Source organism: Solanum dulcamara, chromosome 2, assembly GCF_947179165.1.
Source record: "Solanum dulcamara chromosome 2, daSolDulc1.2, whole genome shotgun sequence".
Taxonomy (NCBI): domain Eukaryota; kingdom Viridiplantae; phylum Streptophyta; class Magnoliopsida; order Solanales; family Solanaceae; genus Solanum; species Solanum dulcamara.
The window spans coordinates 83079705-83097851 of record NC_077238.1 but is presented as its reverse complement, the minus strand read 5'-3'; the positions used below and the strand labels follow the sequence as shown (position 1 = coordinate 83097851).

The 18147-nt window shown below is 30.8% G+C and overlaps 2 protein-coding genes across 2 annotated transcripts; both read left to right on the top strand.

The window, feature by feature from the left end:
- The first annotated feature begins 8548 nt into the window (after positions 1 to 8548).
- Positions 8549 to 14923, top strand: LOC129881177 (diacylglycerol kinase 2). The gene is made up of 8 exons (XM_055955561.1): positions 8549 to 8629; positions 10157 to 11363; positions 11861 to 12236; positions 12525 to 12601; positions 12964 to 13083; positions 13173 to 13337; positions 13847 to 13984; positions 14458 to 14923. The coding sequence occupies exons 2-8, from the start codon at positions 10251 to 10253 to the stop codon at positions 14611 to 14613; spliced, it is 2145 nt and encodes a 714-aa protein (XP_055811536.1). The 5' UTR covers positions 8549 to 8629; positions 10157 to 10250; the 3' UTR covers positions 14614 to 14923.
- A 1477-nt stretch (positions 14924 to 16400) lies between these two features.
- LOC129879153 (protein DOG1-like 4) lies at positions 16401 to 17649 on the top strand. The gene has a single exon (XM_055953508.1). The coding sequence runs from the start codon at positions 16443 to 16445 to the stop codon at positions 17271 to 17273; it is 831 nt and encodes a 276-aa protein (XP_055809483.1). The 5' UTR covers positions 16401 to 16442; the 3' UTR covers positions 17274 to 17649.
- Positions 17650 to 18147: the final 498 nt, after the last annotated feature.

The following is an 18147-nucleotide window of genomic DNA, read 5'->3' as shown; positions in this document are numbered from 1 at the left end:
CAAGAGGTGATTACAACCTCACACAATTTATATAATTATAATTTAATAAGCTCTTACATTTTTATTCAGCGTACGTTTTGATACGAAGAAAATTATTTTATATTGTTCAATATATTAGAAATCATCTCCAAAAGTAAAACATGTTCAACAAAAGAGTCATGACTTTCCTTGTATATATCAAATACTATGTATAACTTGAACATTATTGATCTTATTATTCACAAAATTCATCAAAACATTCTTCGATTTTCCGATCAAGGGAAGATATCCAATGTATGATATGGAACTAAACTAGATTTAATATTTTTGATGCGGAACATAAGCTTACGTGAAAAAAAATCACTAAAATTGTTAGTAGACATAAACTCGTAACTTTAACAACATTATAGATTCAGTACTATGAAAAATTAAAAATTAAACCCATAGAATTTAAATCTTGAATCTATCTCTATGTCTGATATTGTTATTAGTCTCTAATGTACATATCTTTTCAGAAAAAATATTTCCACTCACCTATATTCAGATAACATGATATAATTTTCAAAATACTTTTTTTTTTTGAAAAAATGACTTCCTCCATACAAACCACACTTAATTATATCTCTCCATTTAATTTGTATCAAAGAAAAAGATGAAAATAATAAATAAAGAAAAGTCGACAGTAAAAGTTGGCTAATTAGCTTTGAAAATAAAAGTTATCCAGCAAAAAAAAGCAATAAGATCCACTAATCTTGTAATTATGTGTGTGTATAAACTATCAACATCCACTTTAATTTTTCCTGTTGTGTTATAGGCAAATTAATTAGTGGAAGGTACGTACTACAACATTGGTTACGTACGATATATATGTATATATAGATGTTGGTTGCATTATGACTAAGCAAAACTTTAGTTTACGTACTTATATTAAATATTTGACTTACTAATATAATTATAAACATAATTAGTGTTTAGTTTGGTACTGCCTTTTCAGTACGGTTTTAGGTCATGATAATCTTCGATATGATAAGGTGTTTGGTTTGGTATGATAATTCAAGTCATGAAAGGTTATATACAAAAGTGTTTAATTAACAAAACCTAAATCCCACAACTTTATAAGATATTTTTAACTTATACACATCTAAACAAGCACTAAAGATGGACATCTATTAGTTAGGTGATGTAATACAGTTGTTATACCTCATATATGAGTGAATTTAAATATAGAAATGTTAAAAACTAGAGCATGAATGAGGCATTTCTATTGTCAAATGCTAATTAATTGTATATTTAAAAAAGAAATAAAACGAAAATCCAAAATAAGTATTCATGCATGTGATTTTGCAAATTAAGAATCACATATTTGGCTATTGCTGTTTTACTAGTTTGTATGTCTACAATATATGAATATTCTTTGGAAATTCCAGGATAACCCTCAATCGCTATAATCTCTATCAGAGTCTCTATTTTTTGAGTGAGTACTTTGTGCGTACTGAATAAACTCCCAACTGTGTAATAGCCTACAAATCACACAAAAATTATAAATCGTGCTAGACAAGCCTTGTGCGACAAATTCGACTCAAAAGACATTAATTAAGAAGAGATCGAACTTGGATTATTCGTGTGAATGATCACTCTCCAAATCATCTGAGCTATTCCGAGGGACAATATATGAGTATTCTTGATTTGATTAAACATAATGATTAATCATGATTAGGTGCATGAACTATTACTTTACTCAAATGTGATAAGAAAATCAAAATGATACTTTAGCACTAATTTTTATTCATCAAAATAGAATTTATAAACATAAAATAAAATAAAAATGACACCTCTAGTTATTGACACCTGTGACATAGAGAATTTCAAACTGTATCATTCTCTTTGCCTCCACTATAAAACTTGTGGAAGACAATAAATGGAATAGTACAAGAAACTAACAAGCCAAATGTATAAATACAAGAAGAAAGAGAGACCACTTTTATAAACCAATGCCGACAAAAGGGTATAACTGCAAAATAAAATCTCAAAAAGATTCCGTGATCCTTATTTGGTACGGCCAACACAACTCCCACTATTCCGCATTTTTAGTAAAGTAAAAAAGAGATTTATAGCCTATTTGGATTGACTTATTTTTAATCAATTTATAAGTTGAAAATTATTTATAAGTTTTTTTAAAAAAAATAGGTATTTGCCAACTTTTTTTTTTGACTTATAAGCTTTTTTCAACTTATAAACTGCTTAAAATAAGATCATCCAAATAAACTCAACTATTTTTTAGGGTTTATTTTAAGCACAAAATGACTTTAAGTTGGTCAACTAATTACTCAAAAAAAACTGAAAACAGCTTATAAGTCAATCCAAACGGCCTCTTAACGTCTTGGTTGAGGTTTGTTTCACAATTAATTAAATTTATATGTTTTTGTTGATGTCAATTTCAATAATCTAATTCACTAATATTATTATCCGTTTTAGACTTAGAATGACTCAAATTGCTTCTTCGTTATAAGATTTGCCTAGAATATTATACACACATTTAGAAATACAACATATAAGGTTTTTTCACGGCCACGTAAGAACTTAATTAATGATAATAGCTCAATCTAATCGCAATATTGAACGAGTTAGACTTAAAACTTGCATGATCTAAAACGTGTCACTTATATATTCATATGTAATCATAAGCTAAACAGATTATTATTTTTTCTCGGTCGATCTACTTTTTCTGTATTAATTATATTTTACTTTTAAACACCAAACTCCTCAATTAATATGTACCTAAAAAAATTGTGATTATTATTTTTATTAGTTGTTTATGGTAGTTCTAATTTATATTTATTCTAAACACCTAACTTCATCATCTTCAAACTCCTTACTTTAGAAATTAGTCAGTTTGACATTATCTTTTCCTCTCAAAGAAAGGGCTCCACTAAGCCATTCTCCAACTAACATATATATTATGAATCATCACTCTTTCCATATATAAATTATAAATTATAATAATGAAAAAGATACAACCACATTTTATTTACAACCTTATATATACACATATAACACCATATATTACTACACAAACACACAAATATTCTCCAAGCTATTCACAATATCCCTAACTCACCACTCACTCTACACTAACTTCTCCATACATTCCATTAGAAGAATAATATTAGTGGTTTCAATCATTCAAACAAACAAGAATTACAAAGATGAAAGTGAAAAAAGGATGGTTAGCAATTCAAGTAGGATTAGAAGAAGAAGATGGTGGGATTCAAAAATTTGTTATTCCAATTTCATATCTATATCATCCACTTCTACAAAAGCTTCTTGATAAAGCTCATGATGTTTATGGCTATCATGTTGATGGACCATTAAAGCTACCATGCTCCGTCGACGACTTCCTCCATATACGGTGGAGGATTGAGAAGGAACCTAATCGGAGCCACCATCATCACCACCACAAAAACATCCACCAACACCTTCCTAATACTTTGTCCTTTCATTCATGTTGATCATGAAGGACATCCTATAGTTTGTAAAGGTGTAGTTTTTCTTTTTCTTGTATCCTTATGAGGTCTCAGATTTAAACTCTAGAATGAAGTTTGATTTTAGTTGGGTGCACTATATCTTCAAAGTGAATCTGAATTGATCATATGCCTCAAAGCAGATATCAATCACTCGATGACAAAAAAAAGCTTCAAAGCAGCTAACTGATTAGAAAAGGAGCTACATAAAAGATGTGATGCAAGATTTTTGGGGTAAAGTCGATCGTACATATTTATCTTAAAGTAAATAAAATCACACTAGGCTAAGTGTCTTGAATCGAACGGCTTTAACCCATGATCACAAACTGATATTAGAACTGAATTTATTGATAGGGATATATAGAGTAAAGATTTGAACTTCATATTATTGAGCTTTGAGCATGTCTATCCTTGTGAGCATCTTCTTTTTACTTTGTGCTCGATAGAGATGATGATATTGAACCTTGTTGCTTATAATTATTAATAAAAAAAAAGGGTTCAAAAAAATATGTATTTTGTTTTGTTTTTATTATTAGCATTTCTTATTTATTAAATTGTTGAAACATACATAGTGGAATTTTAACAAATAATCCATGACATATATAACCACTCCACCCATTATACAAATTAGTTAACTACACGACAAGTACACCCAATTTAACCTAGCATTTTTTTTTTTTTTTATGAATATCCATTGTACTATGTATATTTAGTCCAAAAAATAAAATAATAATCGATTTTGAATACCACGGTCAACTCAGTCAAACTTTTATATGACTTTGAATATCATATTTAATTAAATTTTAGAAGTTATATAGAATTTTGTGAATCATAATCTTTCATAGGTAAAATATTTAAAAAACTATTAATATAATGAAACATTATTTAACTCCTTTAAAAACACAAACGTATCACCAAAATAATATTATTATACATCTACTAATTAAGCTAATTAAATCTCTCTTCGATCGATTAAAATGGTGTTTCTTATTCTCTGTGGATTGAAGCATTATATTGATGACCAAATTTTTTAGAAAAAAATATTTAAATCCACAACTTATTTTATTATATTTTCTAAAATTTTCTTTAATTTGAAAAAAAAAACACAAAAATTCCTACACTCTCATATTCTCGGATATATCACTTTACGCAATGTATCGATCGAATATATTATTTTACGCGACGTGTTGGGACGTACGCGATATATTGGGACGTTGAGCGATGTATCCAAAATGGGGATGCGATGTATCCGAATTCGACCAAATTTAAAGAATTTTTGTAATTTAAAAAAGAACGACCAAATTTAAAGAATTTTTGTAATTTAAAAAAGAATAGACATAGGATGTAATTAAATCTTAACACTATGAATTTGTGTAAAATTTTTAATTTTTATATAACCGAAAAATGGAAAATAGTAATTTTTTACTAATTACTATTTTTCTAAAAGGATGTGTGTAATAAAACATGACAAGTAAGAACTAATAATTCTCCAGCACAAAGGCAAGAAGATCCACTCGTAATTAATAAATCCTAATAGATTTATATATTCTAACAATTTGATATTAATCAAAAGCCACTTTAATTTTTTTCTTCCTCATTTGGTTGATTTTTGACTAAAGAAATTTAACTTTTTCTCTTCTTTTGACTTAATAAATAAATTAATAATTTTGGTACTGGCCTTTGAGTACGGATTAGGGCAAGCTTTGATGAGGTGATTCAACAAGTCAAAAGTTATATATTGTGATAATATATGATACTATATTCTTATTCTAAAGTGTTTATCAATATTTGTTAAAACCCTTATAAATTAATTAATTCTAATATGTACTTTGTAGATTTCCAACTAATTATGCACACGTAAAAAGTAGGAAATCTTTTTAATTCGTACACTACTTGTGCACTATGATGACACATTGACACATACATATATATATAATAATAATAAGAGAAAATAGCCAAATGCTTCTAATTTATTATCGATTTTTTAACTACACACTTATATTTTATGGAAATCTTATTACCCCCTAATTTTTCTAAAAACAAAATATATATCACCCTAAAACTAGGCAACCACATTCTTAACATGTAATGATGTGTCAGTTGTCATTTTAATTTTTTTATATTTATTTTTCTCTCTTTATCCAATTTTTCATTAATTACAAAGAGATCTTTATTCTTACTTTATTTTTTTCTCTCTTTTGTTTTTCATTCCCTTCTTCATTTTTAATTTTTCATCACTTTATACCATCCTTCAATCATCTTAATGAGTTTAATTACCCATCTCTTTTTCTCTTAATTTTTTTTATTGTGTTCCTTCTTTGTCGTCATTACACCAGATTTGCAATACTTTATTTACGAATTGTCGATGGTTAAATTCTTGGATCTTCGCCAAACAATAATACAAATTGAAGATAAGATCTGAAGTTAATGAATGTTGCTGATCCAAAATTTATATAGAATAACTAAAAGAAAAGAGAAAAAAAATTGCGTTGAAATTTCTTTTCCGGCGAGGAGGTAGATTAATGGTGTTGATTTCGATCTAATATGAGATTGATAAAAAAAAATGGATGAAGACCCATATCATATACCCCATAACTCATTTTTAGCATACTTTATGAAATTCTTAATCAAAAAAATTATTTTATAGTCATGATGGTTTTAATTGACTGAATTTCTTTGATAATTTTTATAAAAAAAAAAGACTTTTGTAATTAAATGAATTTTATGATGGAAGGTGTCCAATAAATTTATTTATTTATTTATTTTATTTTTTTCTTCTTCTAATTTTTTTGTCTCTTTTCTGTGCAATTTTTTTTGGAGCAAAGAAACTAATGGTGATTTGATTTTTTCACTAACATGAGTAATTATTTTAATAATTTTTTGATGATTTTAATAGTGATTTGTAGTGTTAGTTGTGGATAATGGAAGACGAATCATGAAGAAATTATTACAAGACGATGAGTTGATGGGGCTGTTGTGGTGGTGGTGGTTCAAGGTGGAGGAGATGGTAGTGGGTGAGTGTTGAGTTGAGGAGAAAGAGAGGACAAAAGGAAATAAAAAAAGCCCAAGGAGAAAGAGAGGACAAAAAGAAGAAAAAGCATAACGAGAAGAAAATAAAAAATAAAAGTAAAAAAAATTATGTTTAACAAAAAGTCAAATGTATTATAAAAATATTTTATAAAAAACTAAAAGTAAGATGAAAAATAAGGCCAAAAGGGAAAAATAAAGTTTTAAGATTTGTTTTTGGTCTCCACTTTCTCAAAGAGAGTGAAATACAGTCACCTTGCCACATAAGTATTTAGGGAGGTGATAATTTTAATTTTAAACAATTCAAGGAAGTGATAGAACTCTGTGAAGATTGAATGTATAGTTAAAAATTTGGTTATAGCTCGAGAGGCTTTTGGCTATTTTCTCTAATAAAAAAGTTTTAATTGTGAAGTGTGTTATCTCACTAGTCATTTCAAATTGGAATAATTCTCTTTATCCCAATTTGATTTTTTCTCGAAAGTAAAATGACGTGGACTTCCTTAGATTAGGCAAAATTAAAGTGGTGTATCTCTCGAGAAAAAATAGTATGTTAATCTTCTTAAAGTTGATCTCGAGAACTAATTTCTATTAATATTTCCTTCTCAATTATTTCTTAATCAAATACAAAAATAGTGTGAATCTTCCGAGCTAAGGACGATATAAACTTCTTGAAGTATTTTATTATCAGGCGTATAATAATACTTTTGTTGATCTTAAGAATGAACGTCATATCACTCTGTTGTTACTACAAAGAAAATATATTTAATGTCTTGATTTTATTATTTTTTTGTAAATATTGCAATAATTTATGGTATCTCTAAATAAGTATACTCCATATATGGGCTATATATGACACCACTATTATTAAGAACTAATTAGTTAGAAGTATATATATATTTTTAACAGCATGCAACTACTAATACATAGAAGACCAATTAATGTTGAGATTAACGTCCTAATATTCCAACTTTTGATACTGATTATAACTTTATCGTCAATTACGACATGGTCTTAGTCAAATTTGTCCTTAATAATAATATTCATATTCAATTCGAACAAAGGTTGAGGTAGCAAATAGACAGGTTATATTAAATTTAAACAAGTCAAAATTAATAAATATTTCACAATTTAATCCATTCAATTCATACGCTTCCTTACGTTAAACCTTATGCAAAAAACTAAATGAATTGGATCGAGATAAATTAAATAACGAGTCATAATACAATTTATCCAATATGATCCAAAATTTTCTCTTTTGCTCCAATAATTCGTTGGAGTTTTGAATATTATGTAGGGATTTCATTCCGGTGAACTATATTATTTTGACATGTTAATTTGATGGTTCATTAGTTGCGCTCAATTTGTGCATATGTTATTGTTGTTGTTGTTATATTTTGCGATCAATATGTTAGATTAAGTAAACGATCAAGCTATATACATCTAATCCATTATAATTTGAACTAATTGAACGAGTAATATTTTGCGATCAATATGTTAAAATTTTTTTTATTTCGTGATCCGATGAAATCATAGTTTAAATTTTGATAGAATTATTATACTGAATACGAGTTCAAGTGTAGTACAACTAATTATTAATCAAAAAAAATAGTATTTAAATACCAAATATTATTATACGATAATCAAAAAATATCCTAACAAAAATACTTTAATTATCATTATTAAATTAAGAAAAGTCTCAAGCCGTGTTTGTAGCTCTAGAAATTGAAGTCCCGCCTTTAAATGTTGCTTTCACTTTTTATTATTTTTTTCCTTTTAAAAATGAAATAAAGGGTAAAAAAACACTTAAATTATTCTTTTTTTTTAGTGTGTTTCTCAAATTAATAACTGATAATTTAGGTATGAAACTTATATTCTCAATAATTTAGACATGAAACTAAAAAAAAAAGCGACACTTTAGGTGTGTTTTTTATATTTTTTTTATTTCTTTGATAATTCAAATAGTTGAGAATTTTCTTCTTAATAAATAAGATATTTTTACGTATAAATAAAGATTCTTCAAAAAAATTCTGATCTTTGAATATTTCATTATAAATGTCGATTTTTCAGCTCATTTCCGAGAATCCCTTTTGCCGATTATTAAGGTTCCCGATCTCCCACTTTTGACTTTTTTTTTTTTTGGTTTAATATAATGTATTTTGGAGCAATTTTCATATATGTATGTAAAATTTAATTTGTAGATCTAAAGTTAATTTTTTTGTTGATTTGAGGATTCATATAGCTGATTCCAGCTCGTTTCGGATCGATTTGATATGAACTGATATTGTTTATGTGAATATAAATATGCTTTAATTCTAAGGTTGTGTTGTTTGGGATGTAATGGGAATTTAATTTACATAGTTATTATGAATTTTGGGTAGACCCCATTTGTGGAATTACCTTGTATATGATGTTATTGTAGCCATTGCGAATTTGGGCAGACCTTACTTGTGGGATTGCCATGGGTATGATGTTATTGTTGTAGCCATTGTGAATTTGGGAAGACCCCACTTGTGCGATTGCGTTGGGTGTGATGTTGTTGTTGTAGCCATTGTGAATTTGGGGAAATAGGATTATGCTGGGTATGATGTTGTTGTTGTGGCCAATGGCCATTGTGAATTTGGGCCGACTTCACTTGTGAGATTACGTTGGGTAATGATTTTGTAGAATTGTGAGTTTGGGAAGACCCCACTCGTGGGATTCCGTTGGGTATGATGTTGTTGTTGTAGCCATTGTGAATTTGGGGAAGTGGGATTATACTGGGTATGATGTTGTTGTTGTGGCCAATGGCCATTGTGAATTTGGGCAGACTTTATTTGTGGGATTACGTTTGGTAATAATGTTGTTGTAGGCTTGTAGCCATTGTGAATTTGGGCAGTTTTTGATCCATTAAGTGCAAAATTATTGGGGATTTGTGAATGGTGAAAGACGTGGTGATTTAAGAATTCTACTTCAAACCCATGCTGTTTTTTTCATTCGCCATCCTCTTAGGGGTTGGTGGGATTGTGGGATGACTGCCTTTTTTGGGTTTATTATTTTGTGAATGAAAAACATGAGGAGTGAGGTATAGTCTATTTTGCTTCTTTTATTTTTGATGGATGTTTGGAGTTACCATATAACTCATGAATAACAATCTTATGCACATTTATACGTGAGTTATTACTTGTACGGTTGTAGCTACTAAAAACTCATTATTCATCCTTGAATTTGTTCAGTAGTGTTCCTTTAGAATCTGCTGAGATCAGATTATATTTGTTAGAATTTACAATAGCGAAACGGTCTTTATGAAAAACAGGCTCATTTATTATGTTTTTAAAATACCTAACTTCTTATATTATATCATGTTTAGATTCACCTACCTCTTCTCAGTTCTAAGATATCATTTGATAGAATAGTTCTCTGATGAAAATTCAGTTTGACTGAAGAAGTAGCTATGTGTTGTCCTTTAACCTTGCTCGTCATATCATTTGTGGATACATTTGTCTTTGGAGACTATATGCTTTTTAGGGTACTATATATTTCTGGATGTAGTTGAATATTTTTGGCACATTAATTTACTACCATACTATTCTATTAAAATTTCTTTACTTCGCTTATCTTGTTTTGTAATCAAACAAAGTTTCTTTTGGTAGGTTAAGGTTTCAATTACCAGAATTGGCTCCATAAGAAATAGCCTCCAGGCTTTTTATAGGAATTCAAAAAGAATAATGAGACATTGGCTTAACAATGGTTGATATCAGTGGTTCATTATTGAGGTTGCTGAACAGTTCAGACCTTTTTAATTCCTATATCTTCGCATGGTTGGTTACTGGATCTCTTGGACTTTTGGTTGTTATATATGTATTGCTTAAGTGGCAACGGAAGACATCTCTCAATTGGGTTAAAGCTGCTGCTGTAGCAAAGAAGCAAGTGTGGGAGAAACTGAAGGTTCCCTTATCCCATCATACATGGATTGAAGATTTTGCTTATGATGTACAGCCATCCACATGCAGTGTGTGCCTCTCATCACTTGTTTCTCCACATAACTTAAGTACAAAAGCTGCATCACATTCTCCAGTACATCGTTGCTCTATTTGTGGTATCGCAGCCCATTTTCGTTGTTCTCAATTTGCCGCAAAGGATTGCAAATGTGTTGCACAGGTCGGATTAAGCCATGTGCGGCACCATTGGTCCGAAAGATGGAGTAACTTGGATGAAAATCCTGAGATGTCTGCATTTTGTTTCTATTGTGATGAACCTTGCGGTGTTCCTTTTCTTGATGCATCTCCTACTTGGTATTGTTTATGGTGTCAACGGTTGATACATGTCAAATGCCATGCCAAGATGTCTGAAGAATCTGGTGATATTTGTGATTTGGGTCCTCTCAGGAGGCTTATTCTCTCTCCACTCTATGTTAAAGATGTAGAAGCTGAGACAAAAGGTAGTGCAATGTTAAGTTCTCTGGCAGAAAAAATGAATGCCAATGGGCACATCAGACGAAAGCGTCATCGAAACAAACATGGAAATGACCTCAGAAATAATAAAGTGCAAGGCAGTTCTGCTGCAAAGCGAGCTCTGGAATATGTGATCAGATCCCTGGTGGCTTTGAAGCTTTCCAACAGTGAGAAGAATAATGGCTACTCTGTAAAATGTAACAAGCTGGGTGGCAGAAAAGGTAGCCAGAACAGATTGGCCTGGAACAATCAGGAAAATATAATCTTGGGCAGATCTAAGAAGTATGCACTAGTGGATTTGCCTCAGGATGCTAGACCTCTTTTGGTTTTCATAAACACTAAAAGTGGAGCTCAAAATGGTCCCGCTCTAAGAAGGAGATTAAACATGCTGTTGAATCCTGTTCAGGTGAACTTTCAATTTAAGGCTAAAAGTTAAGTAGTAATCCTGCATATTAAGCTGGCCCAGTCCCAACTTTATTTTAGAATGAAATAACTAGAATAATTAGCTAATGAGCAAATTATAGAAGATGTACGTAAACACTATCTGAATCGCTCAACTTGGCTCCTACACTTACCTAAGCTAGTAGCTTGGCCCTATCTTTTGCTTTGGCCAGGATGAAGTTCATACTTGCCAGTCACAAATGCTCGTTCTCTTTGACATGTCTTCTTTATTTAGAATGTGATCTATCACCATCCTCATTTTCCTCTTTTGAACTCATTTTATAACTTGATAAGTTCTGGTGTCATTTGTTTTATTAGGAAGTTCTAATCTAGTGAAAATTACAGAAAGGCTTTCTTTTAACAGTCGTCCTAGTTTCCTCTAGCAATTTATCTGTCATGAAAAGTGTTGTCTCTATGTTCAAGCATTCAAATTGCGTAAGAATTTCATTTTCATAAATGCAGGTATTTGAACTTGGTCAGTCCCAAGGGCCTGAAGCTGGTTTAGAATTATTTAGTAACTTGCAATACTTCCGTGTCTTGGTCTGTGGTGGTGATGGGACTGTTGCATGGGTCCTTGATGCAATTGAGCGGCATAACTTTGAATCGCCTCCACCAGTAGCAGTTCTTCCTCTGGGAACTGGAAATGATTTGTCTAGAGTCCTGCAATGGGGTGGTGGATTTGCGATGGTTGAAGGGCAAGGTGGACTAAGACCCTTTCTGCATGATTTGAATCATGCTGCCATTACAATGCTTGATCGTTGGAAAGTCAACATAATTGAAGAAAAATCTGCCTATGACACTCCTAAGGTGCAATCGAAGTTCATGCTGAATTATTTGGGTAATCTTCCATCTGTTTGCACATTGTGACTTGTTGTCTTATTTGGTTTGGGGTTTGGATGCCATTTGCCTGCCATAGGATGGGGGGAAGGGGGTTTATGATGGTAGCTCAGAGTCAATAAAAAGATCTTGTTATTCTGCTATTTTTAGTTGTTATGCTTGGATCTGCCTTTTACTACTTATACCTGCACTGCGCTAAAAAATGTAACGTCTCTATATGCTTCTTGCGTAGCCTGTCAGTAGTACCTTTTTATCTATCTATCTATCTAACTAATCTTTTCTGTTACAGGTATAGGATGTGATGCAAAGGTTGCATATCAATTTCATATGAACCGGGAAGAAAACCCTGAGAAGTTTAACAGTCAGGTATGAACATGCCCTTTTGAGCCTCAGTTATCTTTTTTCTTTTTTTGATGAAGTATATTGGGGTAAGGGTAAGGTATGTGCACTTGAGCATCAATGATCTCTGAGCTATAGTTGTTTCACAACATAATATATGAGAGTGGTTATTTTTTTGTCCTTGAGAATAATCTTTTCAGTTGCCCATATATGTTAATATATAGAAAAACAATGGACAAAGGTTCAATGACATCGTTGAAGATGATTGGTTTTTATTGCTTGTTGTCAATAGATCACTATGTTTAAGTTTCCTTCTGTTTTAATTAAATTCCATTTGGGAAATTACTGTTTGTGTTGTGTCTGTGCGTCTAATGAAGCTTCTCCTACAGTTTGTAAATAAATTGCGATATGCAAGAGAAGGTGCTAGAGATATAATGGACAGAACTTGTGCAGATTTGCCATGGCAAGTATGGCTTGAAGTTGATGGAAAGGACATAGAGATCCCCAAGGTATACACACTGCAAAATCTGAAAGTCAAACTGCTTCTTGCTTTCACGTTTGTTATTCCTAATCGATCCCCTTGTTTATAATCTATCAGGATACTGAGGGCTTGATTGTGCTAAATATTGGTAGCTATATGGGTGGAGTTGATCTGTGGCAAAATGAGTTCGAGCATGACGATGACTTCAACCACCAGTCAATGCATGACAAAAGACTCGAAGTTGTTTGTGTTTCCGGAGCATGGCACCTTGGCAAGCTACAGGTATGAAAAGTTTCCTCGTGCTTCCATTTCTATCTATTCATCAAATTCTAACTTTTGCTTTTGGCCTTGCTTCATGTTGTGTAAGCTTTCATGGATGATGTCCTGCAAAGTAAAATACCATCTGTCAGGAAGTAGTTAATATGCGTGATTTTTGTTTTTTTTAACTTAAAGCTTCTTTTGCTGTTAGTATAACGATTATCTCGTAAAATTTAATCACATATTTAAGTTAACGACAGAGTATATTACATGCCGCACATTAAGGGTTTGTGACTAGTTCTTATACTTTGTATAGAGAAGCTTCTACCTGGTGTCTATTCTGCACTTACTCTTTAAAAGTATTCTCTTGAATATCCAAATTTAAGTATGAACGCATTCTCCTTCAACTACTTACTGAGACTATCAAAGTAGCTGCTGCTTTCAAGTCTGCCTCTTCACCTTTTCCCCCTATATTACTGCTTTCAGTCTTTTTCTACTATTGTACTTTCCTTCTTACAATCCTTTTCTTTTAGGTTGGACTTTCTCAAGCGAGGAGGCTAGCCCAAGGAGGAACTGTAAGGATACATGCTTCTAGTCCTTTCCCTGTCCAAATTGATGGGGAGCCTTTCATACAGAAACCGGGTTGTTTAGAAATAACACATGATGGACAGGTACGTAAATTTCCTCGGTCGAGTTACCATAAGTCCTGACATGAAATGACAGAACATTATATATAAATAATAAAGCAGGTTCTGATTATCTTACAATTTGAAACCTTTTGTATGTATCTTGCCTGATTTTTGACTATTAATCAAGTGGATGTGTAGATTTGAGAATGGCAATACATTATTATTTTGCTTATGCCATTTTAAGAGGACGAGTTAGGTTGTTGATACTTGAAAATACCCGAGCATACATTGGTATTGGCAGCTATTTATTCTGGTTTTGCACTTATAGGCCTGAACTAATAAATTGGACTCAACAATATTGCATGGGTTGTAAATCTAAGCTTATTCGTTTAGTTATTTAACCGTTAATTGTTCTGACACTAGCTTGGTATTTTCGTGTAAACGATGTTATTCCTTTGATTGACATAGCTATGTACATAAATGGTGATTGAAGATGTATCAATATTGTTTTCCAGATGTTCATGCTGAAGAAGGCATCAGGATCCAACGAGCCTAGAGGTCACGCGGCTGCTATTATGACAGAGGTTCTTGTGGATGCTGAATGTAAAGGTCTCATAACTGCAGCTCAAAAGAAGATACTTCTTCAGCAGATTGCTCTCCAGCTTTCTTGATTATTTTTTTCCACCTTTGGTGAATATTTTTCACTTGACCTCATTCAGCTCATACAAACACAACTTTAGTTCTTTTCTTCTCTTTTGTTTTCTTACTCTTTTTTTTTTTTTCTAACCAGTAGGAAAAACTTTTGTACACTAAAGAGAGTGAAAGATAATTTTAGACATAGGTTCATATAGAAGATGTGAGTTCCAAATGTAAATTTTGAGTATACAGTTTTCTTATACTAATATAATAGGGAATCTCTTAAAAACTTTTGCAACATGAAGAATTCGTTGTGGTTTGACAAAGGTATCTATTATTTCATTTGTATCAAGTATTGCACAAAAACCAGGTATTGTTTTTGATGATTGTTTACATACTATGGCTACTTATTTATGATACTCATTTGTTCAGAAACAACGTTCTATACACACTAAATTTACTTATAAGATTACACCGAATATATTAACCGTTACGTTGTGCTTTGTATGATATCAATAGGCATACATTGGATATAGACTTTTGTTTCCTTAAGGAAGAAGTCATGTATTAAGATATTTTTGACAACTTTAAGAAAGTACCTAAAAAGAGATGGGTCCCACCATGTTATCTTAAGGTAATGTATTATTATTATTATTTGTTTGTTTCTGTTTGAGGTGCCCAAAGTTGCAACTTGAATGAATACATCATTTAATTACTAGGTGAAAAGTATGTACTTTTTTTCGTCTCAATCCGTTTTGTTATTTATTTTTTTTGGTTTGATTGGTCTAATATAAGATTAACATATTTTTATATTTTGAGATTAGTTAAATATTTTTAAGATTTATCAAAATTAATTTTTATACTTTATAAAAATTATATAAGGTCTACGTATATTTTTATCCTCTTTATACTTTATTTATTTGTGACAATTATACTTGATACGCTGTTGTAGAGATTAGTTAATCTTTCCATTTTTAGTTTATCCTTGTGAGTTACTCCTTTTCTCTTATATCGTTTTTAATAGGAATTGCGCATAAATATAATAGAAGCTTTTATGGAAAAAAGTCTACCAAATGACATACAAAAAAAGTTCCTATTTTTGGAAACTAAAAATATATGAAGCATACAATTGGAAACTTGGCACAATACTCGATGCAAATTTCATAATAATGCCCACTTGTTGTGGTTCAAAATTTCATAATAATAATGCATGTAAGTTGTAACAACATCAATATTTTTAACATCGCCTACAAAAATTAAATATGAATGTTAATGAATTTTTCTTTTTTATATTAATAATAATAACAATTCAACGCCAGAACATAACTCACTGGAAAAATGATATCTGTATAAAATATTTTTTTTAAAAAAAACCTTAACTCATGAAGATTAGCTTCAAGTTGGAAACTAAAAATAACAACAACAACAATAAGAAGAACAACAACAATAATAAGAATAACAATAATAATAACAACAACAATAAGAAGAACAAGAACAACAACAACAATAATAAGAATAACAATAATAATAACAAGAACAACAACAACAATAATGATAACAACAATAAGAACAACAACAACAATAATAAATAATAATAATAATAAATAATAATAATAATAATAATAATAATAATAATAATAATAATAATAATAGTGTCAAACTACTTGGAAAAATAATAAATAAAACTAAGTGCTTTCATAAAATAATCCTAACATATTCTAGCTAATTAATCCTAACACATGCTAAACCTCTATTTATATTTCACTCTCTATAAATACTCATCTCTGCTATCTCAAAGTATTAAATTTTGAGTTTCCATTTACTTCATCCTTTGGAGTCTCTATTTATATAGACCAAACTCCCCATGATGAGTACTAGCAAAAATAGTCTAGAAAATGGCAAATCATTCGACAATTTTTTCGAATCATGGCTCATTAAAGAGAATCAAGATTTGAATCAGCTTCTATGTGTCTCGAAAGACGACGACAACAACAATGACATGATATTGTCGCCTTTAATTCACAAAGTGGAGAAACATTACGAAGAATATTATAAAGAGAAATCGCGATACGCTAATAGTGATGTTTTAGGCATGTTGAACCCTTCATGGATAAGTAATCTTGAAGATGCATTTTTATGGATTGGTGGATGGAGGCCTAGTATGGCTTTTCATTTGTTATACTCAAAATCAGGTATCCAACTTGAAGCTAATCTTCATGAGTTAATTAGAGGATTTACTACAAGAGATTTGGGAAGTTTAACTGGTAATCAACTTGGAAAAATTGATGAGTTACAAAATAAGACAATAAGGGAAGAAAGAAAGTTAAGTGAAAATTTAGCAAAAGTTCAAGAAAGTGTGGCAGACGCATCAATGGTTGAACTATCACATGTTGTGAGTGAATTAATGAGGGAAGAAACAGGCCAAGTTGATGATGAAGAGGAAAATATTAAGACAAATATTGGTAAAAAAGAGGAAAGTTTATTGGAATTGTTGAAAAAAGGTGATGATTTAAGGTTAAGGACAATTAAAGAGATTTTAAGAATTTTGACACCAAGTCAAGGTGTTCATTTCTTGATTGCTGCTGCTGAACTTCATTTGAGGATTCATGAATGGGGTAAGAAGAAAGATGCTGATGTTTCTCACAACAAATGGTCATGTCATACAAATTCTGAGGGGACATCTGTCAAAAATTAGTGATTTTCAGAATGATACAGAGAACATCAACATGGTTGGTATTTGTAGTTTTATTTCTGTTTATGCAGAGAAATTAAGAGTATTAAAAATCTTTTTTTTGACTTCTTTACTTTAGTTCTGTTGCTGCTGCAGAGCCGTGATGATACATTATTCGGACTTTTCAAAAATACCGTCGAGTGTATTAAATCTGACACAAATACGAATATTTTTAGAGAGTTCGAGTAACATAGCTGATTTTGAATTCTAGTATAGAAAGAAGATGTTTAGACCCTTATGTTATTGCTGTCTTTTGCATATAGTAGGCTAGGAAGTTTTTAGCAAATCATGTATTCTCTTTATGTTATCTTATATGATAGTGTTTTGACTAAACATGAAATTCAAGAAAAGGCTTTGGCGACATACAAAAGCGATCTTACAATTTGTAAGACTTTTATGACATACAAAAGTATCCTTAGGATTTGCAATTTTAAACATGTCAAAGTCATTTTTGTGGTCATAAGAGCGTGTCATTAAGGGGCAAAACGCAAAGTTTAAAAAGTTATCGTTCTTTTTGGGACACATTAAAAAAAAGATACGAAAGTCATATAAAATAAAACCGATAAAAATAGTGGACAATGAGCTAGAATTGTTGAATTTATTACTCAACTGCAAATTGCAGTTGAAAATACATGAGGTGATATGCATATAAAACCAGCTAATTGACATCAAGCAAACAGAAAAAAAACTATTTAATTGGGGGGAGGGGGGGTTGGAGAAGAAAGCAAAACAGCAGTCAGCAAAAGGTGAAGTTTGTCACGTAAAATTGTCATGAGATAATCTTAAATAACAACCTACTTTCTTTTCTGCTCGAATACTTTTAAAATGTATTATTTTG